The 12,458-nt window shown below is 36.0% G+C and overlaps 1 protein-coding gene across 2 annotated transcripts in view; it reads left to right on the forward strand.

The window, feature by feature from the left end:
* LOC114522866 (integral membrane protein GPR155-like) overlaps window positions 1-12,458 on the forward strand; it is a 28,572-nt gene that overhangs the window by 9,691 nt on the left and 6,423 nt on the right. Inside the window, exons 2-11 of one of the 2 annotated variants that reach the window (XM_028543638.1) lie at window positions 2,369-3,623; window positions 4,528-4,628; window positions 4,734-5,312; window positions 7,995-8,391; window positions 8,946-9,108; window positions 9,530-9,691; window positions 10,180-10,263; window positions 10,888-11,093; window positions 11,532-11,634; window positions 11,724-11,887. In XM_028543638.1, the coding sequence (XP_028399439.1) occupies window positions 4,904-5,312; window positions 7,995-8,391; window positions 8,946-9,108; window positions 9,530-9,691; window positions 10,180-10,263; window positions 10,888-11,093; window positions 11,532-11,634; window positions 11,724-11,887 (1,688 nt within the window). In that variant the 5' untranslated portion in view covers window positions 2,369-3,623; window positions 4,528-4,628; window positions 4,734-4,903. Of the gene's footprint in view, window positions 1-24; window positions 3,624-4,527; window positions 4,629-4,733; window positions 5,313-7,994; window positions 8,392-8,945; window positions 9,109-9,529; window positions 9,692-10,179; window positions 10,264-10,887; window positions 11,094-11,531; window positions 11,635-11,723; window positions 11,888-12,458 lie in introns of those variants that run through there. The other variant, XM_028543646.1, reaches the window with a different exon arrangement.

Genomic DNA, 12,458 nt, shown 5'->3' on the forward strand with positions numbered 1-12,458 from the left:
AGTACCGTATGGCATTAGCTATAAAGACAGAACAATAGAGTCGTTGACATTATGTTGACAAATCGAAGAAAAGGGAGATGTAGTGTGATATAACAAATAGTAACTCACTAATATTACTTATTACTAATATTAACTAATGACGTCAGGATGTATATAAACTAAGTGTATTGACATTAAAGGGTATTATTGTTCGAGACATAATTGCACAGATATTATATATATATGTTTTATTCCTTCATGGCCTTGATTTGGGCAGGGTGTAATTCTAAAATTTGAACAAAGGTTCCAAATATTTTAAAATGATTATTAATATTTTAAGAAAACAATGATTTTGCAATAGTATTGTTTCTTTATGATATCTTGTACCCAAACGGGTGTTTGACGCGTGTTAAGATAATCACAAACATTATTTTTTTTAAAAAGCAAAAAAAATTGGGGAATCTATAGCTATATACTTAGCAACAGGTTCGGTTGGAGTTGTTCGGTTCTGAAGAAATATTCCCCTGCATGAGGGCGCAGCAGCAGTAAAGTAAACGTGGGATCCTGGATGATATAATAAATATAGATTATTTCATAGTTGGCGAGTGCGTACGATTTATGCACGAGTTGTGAAGGAACGAGTGAGCAAAACGAACGCGAGTGAGCGTAGCGAACGAGTGAGTTTGCGATCCTTCACAACGAGTGCATAATAAAAATCGTACAAACGAAGTAATTTCAGTGTTTTATTAAATTTGCATTGAGATCAATTTGACAACGACGCGCTTTTAATACAAAAACTCAGCAAGCAACCAAAATGGAAATTTTATGTGCATCAAAACATATCTATTATCTTTTTTTCTTATTTTCTTCAATAGAAATTTTGTTCAATAGATATTTTTTCCGAAAGTTTTTTACAATGTGCTGAGTGTGAAAATGTCTTGAATTTGAGAACTATTCTGGTTATGAGAAAATTCTGGACTCCTTGAAGACGGGATAGGTTACTGCAGGAAGTGTTTGACCAAAGTGAGGAACAATAGTAAAGCTTGCTGAAGACCAGAGCATTGATCACACTCAGTTATTAACAGATTTTTATTAAGGGCGTGTTTAGCACGATTTATCTGACAGAGACTTGACTTGCAGGACGAGACGGTGGAAAGGATATGATTGTCGAAAGAGAGGATTGGGTCAAACGTAACTCCAAGATCTTTGACTGTTGCAGCAGGCGTTAGTTCTTTACCGAGTAGTGAGAGTCTAAATTCAGGTAGCCGGCTATAGCAAGCATTTGACGACTTCCGTACACCATCAATTTGGTCTTGCCTGGGTTCAGCAAGAGCAGGTTGTCAAAACACCAATTTCTAATTCTAATTAAGTCCTCATTCAGATCAACCAGAGCAGCATTTGTGTCATTGATATTGAAGGACATGCAGAAGGAGTTTAGTATCGTCAACGTATGATTCAGAGGAAGACGTTTTAGTGGCAGACGGTAGATCATTGACATAAATACTGAACAGCAGCGGACCGAGAATACTTCCTTGTGGGACACCACTAGTCACTGGCAGTTTCTCAGATAGAGTAGAATTTATGCGTACTGCTTGATATCTTTCACTCAGGTAACTTTTATGCTGTCAAAAGCTTTACTCATGTCCAAAAGAATAACTGCCTAGACTTTCTTTTAATTTATTGCTTTGAGAATGGAGTCGGTAGAATGGATGAGGGAGGTTTCCGTTGAGTGCCAGGCGCGATGATTAAAGGTTAGGTAGGAGGTTAGTTGATTGAGTGCTACTCTCTCGCATGCCTTAGATAGAACGGGAAGGAGGGAAATTGGTCTGTTGTTGTTGGCTTGCTCATGGTCACTTTCTTTCAGGATGGGAATTACTTCAGAAATTTTCCAAGCACTTGGAAAAATGTTGTTGACAAGCGAGTTGTTTATGATGGAGGTGATCCATGGTGCAATAACGGGAAGACAGTCTTTGATAACGCGAATAGGTACTTTATCTATTCCAGGTGCCTTGTTATCAGGCATTGACTTCACAATATATTCTTCTAAGGAACATTCCACAGGTTCAAAAGTGAACTGATCCGACACGGTGTAACTAGTTGGAACAATTGGTAATTGGGAGAGAGTGTAATTATTTTCTTCGGCAAGTGATTTAATTTTCATGACGGTGTTTGAACCGACAGCTGTGAAAAACTCATTAAAGTTATTTGCCACTGATTTATCATCATCACTAAAGGACTTCTTTCCAGAGGTTTTCTCGGGAACACATGTTCGAATAACTTTCCACATATTACCTGTGTCCTTTGGGGTTTTCTTTATTTTCTGCTCTACATACGCTCTTTGTGCTTGACGTAGTTTGCGTTTAACATCCTGTTTTTATTCCCTGTATAGGTAGACCACACAGCAGGATCACCAGTTTTCCGAGTTATTTTTCTCCAATGATCTCTTGTTCTCATCAGCTCTCGAATTTCCTTTCAGTTACGAAGGGATTTGGACGAACTCTTACTTTAACTTTTCTGACTGGTGCATGATGATCAAGAATCCCATTAAATAACACATCAAACTGAAGCATTCAAACTGTCATTGACATCATTAACGTTGTTAATGACGGACCATGGAGCATTAGATATGTCCTCGCAAAAGGCCTCTTTGTTGTAATTCTTGAACTGACTTCGGTAAACTTAAAAATCTTAGCTGAAGACTAACAATCTTGTACATAATCTTGATTTGCAAACTGCTATACTCAGGTATGTTGGTAGTATACTTAGAATCTTCAAAAAACAAGACGCGAAGTATAAACAAAGGGAATTAATGGAAACCGGAAGTACAGGGTGCAGGTAAAGACATGTTAGGCGACCTTCTTTAGCCCTTCGGTGCTAGCAATCTTCATGTTTTTCAGAACCTGGTCAGTATACACATACAGAAAGTACACCAATGGCAATGGCTATCACGGCGTCAGCAAAAACAAATGGCCAAACTATATTATTATAAACTTGCAGGTTTTTCCGAGTTTATAATAACACATTCTTCATAGAAGTTCACGGCACTAGTGACGTAAACGTATGTATGTCGCGTGGCAAAAAGCTCGACACGACCAACCAAGCTGAAATTACGACTTAGGGCTAGGCTGGTTGCGTAAAACTCTTCCACTATATTTTGCATAGTTAAATCCTAGTCAACTCAGCACGAAAGATAGGCCTATAGGCTATATCTATCAGTATTATCTGCGACATTCCTCGTTTTTACGAAACACGGGCAAGGTTTTTATACCACTTGTCAAAGAAGAACAAAACTACAAGTTAAACAAAGAAATATCTATTCATGGAAGATATAATTTCAAATGGATAAACAGTCTAAAGGTCGCATGTCCAGGTGCGCCGCACGTGATTAAAGTTGTTATTTCCCATGAGATAACACGTTATCTCACTCTGCACGGGGTCGCCCGGGCGACATCAAAATTTCGTCACTCTCGCGTGATTCGCATTCGACCAATGAAACGCTACGAACACCAAACTTTGACAAGTGGTATATAACAATCATATCTATTTACATAAATACGAACAAAATATTTGCTCTTGTTCGGTTAATTGTGGATCAGTGGATGTTCATACTATTATTACTGCACAGAACACTTCAGACGAAGAAGGTAAGACTATGATATTTATTGGAGCCAGGGGGGAGGCATAACCTAAATTCATCACATGCTCTTGGGCCTTGGCTGTCCATTTTTGTAACGGAATTTCTTGCAGTGTAGGCGATTTCGGCCTCAAACGTTTTTGTGCTGCGACTCTAGACTTAAGCCCGCTTTACACGACGCGCAATTTTGGGGCATTTATGCAGTCCAAATTTCATCAATCTCTATTTAATCTGTACGAAAACTGAAAATGAAAAAAGTGTAAAGTGGCGCAAACGGATGAAGTTAGTACGTGTGAAAACAAAAATGAGTTCAACCTTCCTGCGGGTAGGAAGTCAAAGTTTTGAAAACCTTCCTCAAAACGTCGTGTGTGTATACTTTGTCTTTTTTGGTACATACATATGTGATTAATTAGCGTATTCGACTTGAAAACGTCCTCACGGGTGGTACCGTCTACCCGCAGCTTTTTTACAATTTTGTTTAACAAACTATTGGGCCGTCAAAACTCCGGACCTTGAACTCTTTGCGCGCAAGCAAAGACTGTCTTTATGTCATCTATAAAAGGCTAAGGGTTCTTCAAGTCGGCCCAACTGCTCCTCGAGCAAGTATGTTCCTGTTGCGAAAAATTAATATCGATCGGTTTAGCCATTCTTCAAGTTTCAACGGGTCTAAACAAGCGATATAACCATTCTGCGCGTTCTGCCCGAGTGTAAAGTTAATGTTTCGAATGGACAACCTTAATGAACAAGCTGGATGCTATTTTGTCTTAGAATAATTAAAACCTTTGTAACTTGTTTGCTACAAGCTCGCTGCCAACTGGTTGGCGAAACTCCGATGAAATGTAAAACATGTAAAGAAAATGATAAATTAAATGTAAGAAATTTAGAGCATTTATATGAGAAATTTTATTTTAAAGTTGGAAGCACTGGCGACAAAGACAACTGGACAAACTGGAGTGCAGCTATTGGACTCATGGATATATGACTGGACTGGACTGGACTTGAACATTTGCTGGAGGTCAGTGGCAATTTCTCTGGTTCTATTTTTAAAATTTCTTGAAAAGTATAGGAAGAAATAACGCCCATGGGACGTGATCTAACTGGTAACCAAATTTGTTTTCAGAGTTTGTGACGTCTGCTTTTAATAATATTGGTAGAGTGACATTATCGAGCTCGACGTGTTTTATTTGGATTGGACTTGTTATTGTTCTAGACGAAATATTAATACTTAATTGTACTACAGATGCCGTGTAAGTAAGATGCCGTCATTTAATATATGAGAAATCTATCAAAATGGAAACCTTGCTTTCATATGGAAACTCTTCAGAACACGGCCAAAATTCGACAGGAGTTGGCAGTGCGTCATTTGATCACTTGTACCCTGCCTTGATTCGTGTATTTGCTGTGATAATTTTGGGCTATATTGCAGGACGTCTGGGCGTTATTTCTGTAACAGAAGCGAAGGGATTAAGTAAGTTCGCCATATTTCCCACATTGCCTGCGTTTATTTTTCGGGCTATTGCTACGATCGATTTCTCGAAGCTAAAATGGATGTTTGTGTTCGTCGTGACCCTATCGAAATGCATTGTATTTGCCGGAGTTACGTTCGTAACCTTCTTGTTCACGAGGGATATTGGAAAGGCCGGGATTTATTCAATGTTTTGCACAGTGTCGAATGACCTTGCCTTGGGAATGCCTATATGTAAGTATAAGCCATGACGCCATGTAAACAATATCGATCGCAAGCATGGTATCACATGAGTTGCATCCTTCTTATGTAATTGGAGAAAGCTTGATTATGTAACAATAGGTCGAATAACATGGATTGCGTAATACACGTGCATGGCGTTAAGACATCAATAAACAACAAGCAGGCATGTTTGAGAATCTTTGACTTGATGTCTCGCGAAAACTATATGTAAGTTCCATGAATACACCTGTGATGCTATGATTGCTATCACAGGATTCAACCTCACTAACTTTTGCTAAAACAAAATGGTAATTTGCCAATATGCGAACCTTGCACAATATTCACCCATGGTATTTGCTGTCTTTAGATGAGTCTTGTAATAATAGAAAACTTGTACATCGCAGACAGCAGGTGCAGTTTGTCTAAGCATGCTCTAGATTGTTGAAAACAAGATGGCAGCACTGAGAGAAGCTTGGATTTAGATTACAATTGACTTGTCGCCAAAAATAAAAGATTTTGAGCTTTATAGAATTTTGAAATCCATAATAAAGTCCTGGCTTTTTAATATATATATATATATATATATATATATATATATATATATATATATATATATATATATAAAAACGTTGGCCGCAGATAGATAGATAGATAGATACTCGAAGTCCAATTAGAAATGCATATGACTAGATTTGCATGGGATTTCAATCATATTACACAACACATGCAATTCTAATTAGATTTCGAGTCTCTATCTATCTATCTATCTATCTATCAGGAGCCAACGTTTTTGCAAATGGGTGTATATATATATATATATATATATATATATATATATATATATATATATATTATATATATATATATATATATATATATATATATATATATATATATATATATATATATATATATATAGTGGATCTAGGAAAGGTTGTCCGAAAATATATACATATATAGAAATAGTTGTGACATGTGACCACATATTTCCATCACGTGTCATATCTAATTACGCATGCAAACGCTGCAAAATTGCTTCAAGGTTATTGCTTAGTTGAGATATTTTTGTTGTAAAATGCCTAAGCCGTATTCAGACGATATAAGAGGGGGGATTGTGTGGCAGAAATTATTTTATAACCGGTCTTCAACCAGAGTTGCTGTCGATTTGTTTGTTTTGCCAAGGACAGTAGATCGCGTTTTCAACCTGTTTATTAATACTGGTAACGTTACGTTGCCCCATAAGTTTGGCAGGCCACTTTGTAGCAACAACAATTTACCAGCATGAGGAACTGGCAATATGTGAAATAATTCTCAGACATCCAGAGCTATACCTTAAGTAAATCGCCGATCAATTAGAAAACGCTGACATTCGGTGATAAACGGGCTCTCAGATAAAATCAATGAAGGTATATTTTACTAATAGCCTGTTGTCACATTGTTTACGCTTTGCCAGCTATGGATTTAAGGAAGCGTTCGCAGCGTTTGCATGCGTAATTAAGTGCGACACGTGATGGAAATATGTGGTCACATGTCACAACTATTTGTATATATGTATATATTTTCGGACAACCTTTTCTAGATCCACTATATATATATATATATATATATATATATATATATATATATATATATATATATATTTTACATCATATACATCATATATATATATATATATATAAATATATATATAATATGATGTAAAAATCCCCCCAAAAATCCTCTGTCAAAAATCCTAGCTTTTTTCAGTGCTGCCATCTTGTTTTTGACAATCGGGCACATGCACAGACAAATTGTACAAGTCTATGTTTATCAACAGATATTGAATTGTAGTCTTTTATCTGATATATTCATCTTTGTAAATGTTATCTAGTAATAACACAGTAAAATTGCATCATTGCATCTATATAAATACCTATACTTTGACACTATGTTACTTGGTTCAAGCCAAGCTAGGAGCTTGTATACCACATATATATCACATATATGTAGAGGCTAAACCTCAACTGGCCTGCACTGATACAAACAAGATATAATACTTTATTGTTCAATCACTACAGTATTATAGAAGTAAAGTTAGAGTTTAGTTTTACACCACTGTTCCAGTTTTACCTACATATGACTATACATTTCATTATTTCACAATACTGGTATTATGAATTAATGCAGTTGGGTGATTCTCTGATCACACACGTGACAGTGCTATTCTACTTTGTTACTTGCAAAATATGAAGCCTGAAGAAACAGCAATGTCACATCACCCAGTTAAGAACAGCGTTGCGACAGCGTTGTTTCACTGTCTCTTCTGTATAAGAGTTTTTTCCCTTAGTAATACATATTGACACCCCTTAGTAATACATATAATTACCTCCATAGTAATTTTAGGGTAATTTTAGTGAAATTATTTTACTGACATCTGCACATATCTGCATACCTCTAATTCTCTTTACTTGCAATCTATAGCTATATCTAATATATCTGCAAGTGCATGTGGAACATTTGTCACTCATGCAGGTCTTGGAATATTTTTTAACTCTTCTCTACCATATGCCTTATATAAAATGTAGCTTTCCTGTTATTTCTTAAATGGGTTTTTTCCATTAGTTTTAATGGCAAAGATAATAGATAAGAAATAGATGGAATACATCAAATTTAGATTAATATGTATGAATGTTCATACTGATTGTTGTTTTTCAGTAAACGCTTTGTACAAACACACCCACAAAGATTTCTTATACTCCGTCTATTTTAATGTCCTTGTGAACGTGACGTTGTTCCTAACGGCGGGACTTCTTATGATGGAATATAGTCAGCAGCGGTCAAGAAGTACGACTTCCAGTATTGGAGCAACGTTGTTTAAAACGATCAAATCCATTTTGCTCTCGCCAGTTGTACTTGCGTCATTATTTGGTATTGCCGCCAACAGGGCCTTCAAACAGGATCTACCTACTGGCGTGGATGCACCATTGGAAACATTGAGCAACGCTTTCGGCGCTACGGCGCTGTTTTACCTTGGCTTAAGCGTTGTTGGAAAAATAAGGGCAAAAATGGGCATGATCATTTTGGTTCCATTGTCACTTAGCGTAGCAAAAGTGTGAGTTTTATTTGTTACTTATTCTTTATCTCATGATCAATTTTAAACCTTTCATTTTCTTTATGCTTTTTCAAAAGCTCATCTGAGTTATTACCACGGAACTAACCGAATTAAGTAACGAAGCAGGGTTATAGTATTCATACATACATGATAACTAATATAATCATGCTTACATGATATCTAATATAATCATACGTACATGATAACTAATATAATCATACATACATGATAACTATACATACATACATGATAACTAATATAATCATACATACATGATTACTAATACATTCATACGTACATGATAACTAATGTAATCACACGTACATGATAACTAATATAATCATATATATAGGTACATGATAACTAATATAATCATACATACATGATAACTAATATAATCATACATATATGATAACCAATATAATCATACATACATGATAACTAATATAATCATACATACATGATAACTAGTATAATCATACATACATGATAACTAGTATAATCATACATACATGATAACTTTATAGCCATGCATACTTGCTTATGATTTCCAGTGTAATTTTACCTCTGATCATACGTGGGTTGTGCACGTCATTTAATGTTGGTGGCGATGAGATGCGTGAAGATTGGAGTATATTTGGCTTCATTTACGGCACTATACCAACCGCTCCTACAACTGTTATATACGCTGCATCGTTTGGTATTCAAGAAGATTTGGCAAGTACAGCTATTTATATGTCATTAGTATAAATTTTTACCAGTATTTTACTAGTATTTTAATAAGTTGGTCTTAATTTTGACTGGAAGAGTTGAAAAATTTATTCCCTGACATTCCTTATCGGGTTAAATGCCAGAAAACCGCTATTCTTATATAACCGTTATTCTATACTAACCTATTCTTAGGCATTATATACCAACTCGGTATTACGCGTTAACCACGCTTGCTCTTGTTTTTTACCTGTGTAGCTTAGTGGTCTGAGCACTGCACGTCTGCACCGGCATCGCAAAGACTGTTAACTGTTCCTTGCTTGAATTTAAGTTGTATATATGTATTATTTCCACTCGAAAAAAGACCATTAACCCTTTACCTTTCTATAAGTGTAACCCGAGTAATTTGTTACCATTCTTCCCCGATTAGATTGCATTTGGTCTGGTGATTTCAACGATGTTTTCAGCGCCTGTGATGTACAGTTCATCTAAAATGGCAACTGTGAAAAATATGAATTCTACAAACATCGAATACCGAAATCTTCTTTCCAACACGCGAAATGATATCAGTTTTGTTGCCATTATCTTAGCCGTAAGTCCGTCATTTTGTTTCAGCCTTTTGATAAGCAGTTTTGATTATACTTTCAATGCACTGCAGCGCACGCGTAACCGATCAGTAGATTACCAGTTTCGTACCAAGAGCCATGAAGAAAAATACATTTAGGGCTACGAGTCTATATCGCCTGTATTCTAGCTCTCTCAATGTGATACTCATCGAGTGAGAGATCTCAATCTTATAAGATTTCAATGAAAGTATTTCCCATCGAGTAATTAAGGCCTTGATTTTCAGTGTTTTACATAAAATATTTTTGTTATTATTATAATATTCATAAGCCGGGAGCCTATATTTGCAATTAATTAGTAAAGAATCTCCACATTCACTTCACTCCTCAGTGATAATAATTGCATTTCTATGTTACACGCACTCGATAAGTACGAGTGTGACTGAACTTGAATAAAGGTTTATATATAGTCGTGCTTGCAGCCTTGATGCATTTATCTTTAAACAAATCTTTATAGTGTTGGGTCGTTGTGATTTTATTTCTCAGTCGTCGGTACAAAATTCCACCGCACAATTACACGATTTGTCTTGCGTTATCACAGGTATGTCATACATAGCTACATCTATTCTACCTAGAATTGTTGTTCCAGTCGAAACCCCATTAATTTCCACACATTAATCATATTTGCAGTTAAACGTAGAGAATATGGATGTTTAGTGGTAGATGGGAAAAATGTACTATTGTCTCAGCTAATGCCATGGACAATTGCGATAATTCCGTCACAAAACTATTGTCTTAAATTCAGAACCATTTTAAATGAGATAATTTTCGATCTCATATGCCACGTGCAAAGGTGGAAAACATCCTTCTTTAACACAAGCATGAGAAGGAATTTTTATTTTGACAAATAAATGTGGAAATAAGCCATAACGCGAGAACGAGGCTCGCGGTCTTGGCCACCGGGCCTCGTTCTCGTGTTACGGTTGATTTCCGCATTTATTGGTCAATAAAAAATTAAATTTTCATGTATGTGTTGTGCATAATTGCAGGTTGCGTGTGAGAGTACATGCCTCCATTTGCTGTATTTAGTATGGTTCTAAATTTAAAACGGTAATGTTGCGACGTAATTATGGACCTCTAGAGGTCGACTTCGGAAATTTTTAATGAACCCAGAACTAAATTCTGTCTGTGATAACCAACATTCCTTGTTCTTCTTCTTCTCTAGTTATTTCTTTGCATTTCATTCGTTCTAACAAAGCTGGACTCCTTCCTCAGTTGTTGTAAAGTGTTTGAAGCTTGGCTAATAGCAACATTTCTATTTGCTACACATTGTTGGACTGTTATTTTGGCTTTCGCATTGGCTAGTCTTCGATGTGCGACGAATCAAAGCCTCTATGCCAATAGATTGGCGATGTACATAATTGGATGGGGGTAAAGTTATATATGGAATGCATGAAAGCAGCTGCTTTAGTGTAACTCATTAATGCTTCTTACGCTTCCCGACAATTCACTTTTTCGTATATAAAGGTTATACAGAGGAAATACATATATAGTTTCAGTTGACGCTGAACAGCGAATGTACGTTTTCACATTGCGATTTGTCGTATTCGATAACTTTCGCATTTTGGCATTTATAATCGAGTGACGCGTCTGTAGTAATTTTTATACGCTAAAAGACGAATCGTGTAAAACAAATTGCCACTTGTAAACGTTCCTTATTAAATATGCTGCGATGGATAAAATTTCTATTTTTTTTGCTCGCTGTATCTTTTCTCAAAAAGCATGCCGTTGTTAAATAGATCTCTATTCACATATGTAATATTATATCAGCCGGTGTTGTAAACTGATCCAAGAGCTTTCTTTCGTTAGATTACCGGCTTGTTGCAGTGGAGTACTTGTCCTCGTGCTAAGGTCCGACATTCAGGATTATAGGTTGAGTAAAAAGGATTTCTTTGATTTCTTCGCCGAAAAGGTTTGTTTAAGCTTGACGTTCTTTTGATGTAATTTTCCGTTCAAGTATTAACAAATTTTTAACCCAACCGTTTATCGTTTATAAAATAGCATACGTTCTTGGCGTTTTGGGTCACCATCCAGTTCATTTGTGTGCCCGTTTGTGTTGGATCTCTGGTACGCCTTTACAGATGCGACAAATTTTGCAAATGTGAGATGATGAAGAGCGGAAGCCATATAGGGGAAGCTACACCATTGCTTGCAAAATCTGCAAGGTATATATGACTGAACAATATATTCAATGTACAGAAGTCATGTTTTATAGTCTGCCAACATAACTAACGGCGGGATTTGTAGGCGAAAGTTATAGCGAGTTGATATACCAATGAACTGTAGTGAAACCTGGAACGCTAACTTGGCTGCCATCTTTGAAGCCAAATTTGAAAGTAGTTTTTCTGAGTTTTTGAACGTTTTGAAACAGACGTAGAAAATAATAATCCAGGAATGTCTAGAACTATGTAAAATACAATCATTTACTAATTTTTATAAGAATTGAACGAGAAACAGAGTCAAAAACTCAATTTTTTGCTTCAATTTTGGATTATTACCCTATAAGAGTTAGCATTCCACTTGATATTATTAACAGGTGGGAAATTTGTCTGCACATGCGCAAGCAAATTGAGCCACGCGATTGCTTGGAGTACACGCAATGCGTGTTTGCACGAAAGGCGCGCCAAAACAAAAGTAATAAGTGAATTTTAAATTGCGGAAAGTTTTTTGCTATTTTTGATAACTTCGGATTTTTGTGAATTAAAATTTGTTTTATCAGGAAAACGTCCTTTAAAA

Source organism: Dendronephthya gigantea, unplaced genomic scaffold, assembly GCF_004324835.1.
Source record: "Dendronephthya gigantea isolate DGI-Jeju-01 unplaced genomic scaffold, DenGig_1.0 000000F, whole genome shotgun sequence".
Taxonomy (NCBI): Eukaryota; Metazoa; Cnidaria; class Anthozoa; order Malacalcyonacea; family Nephtheidae; genus Dendronephthya; species Dendronephthya gigantea.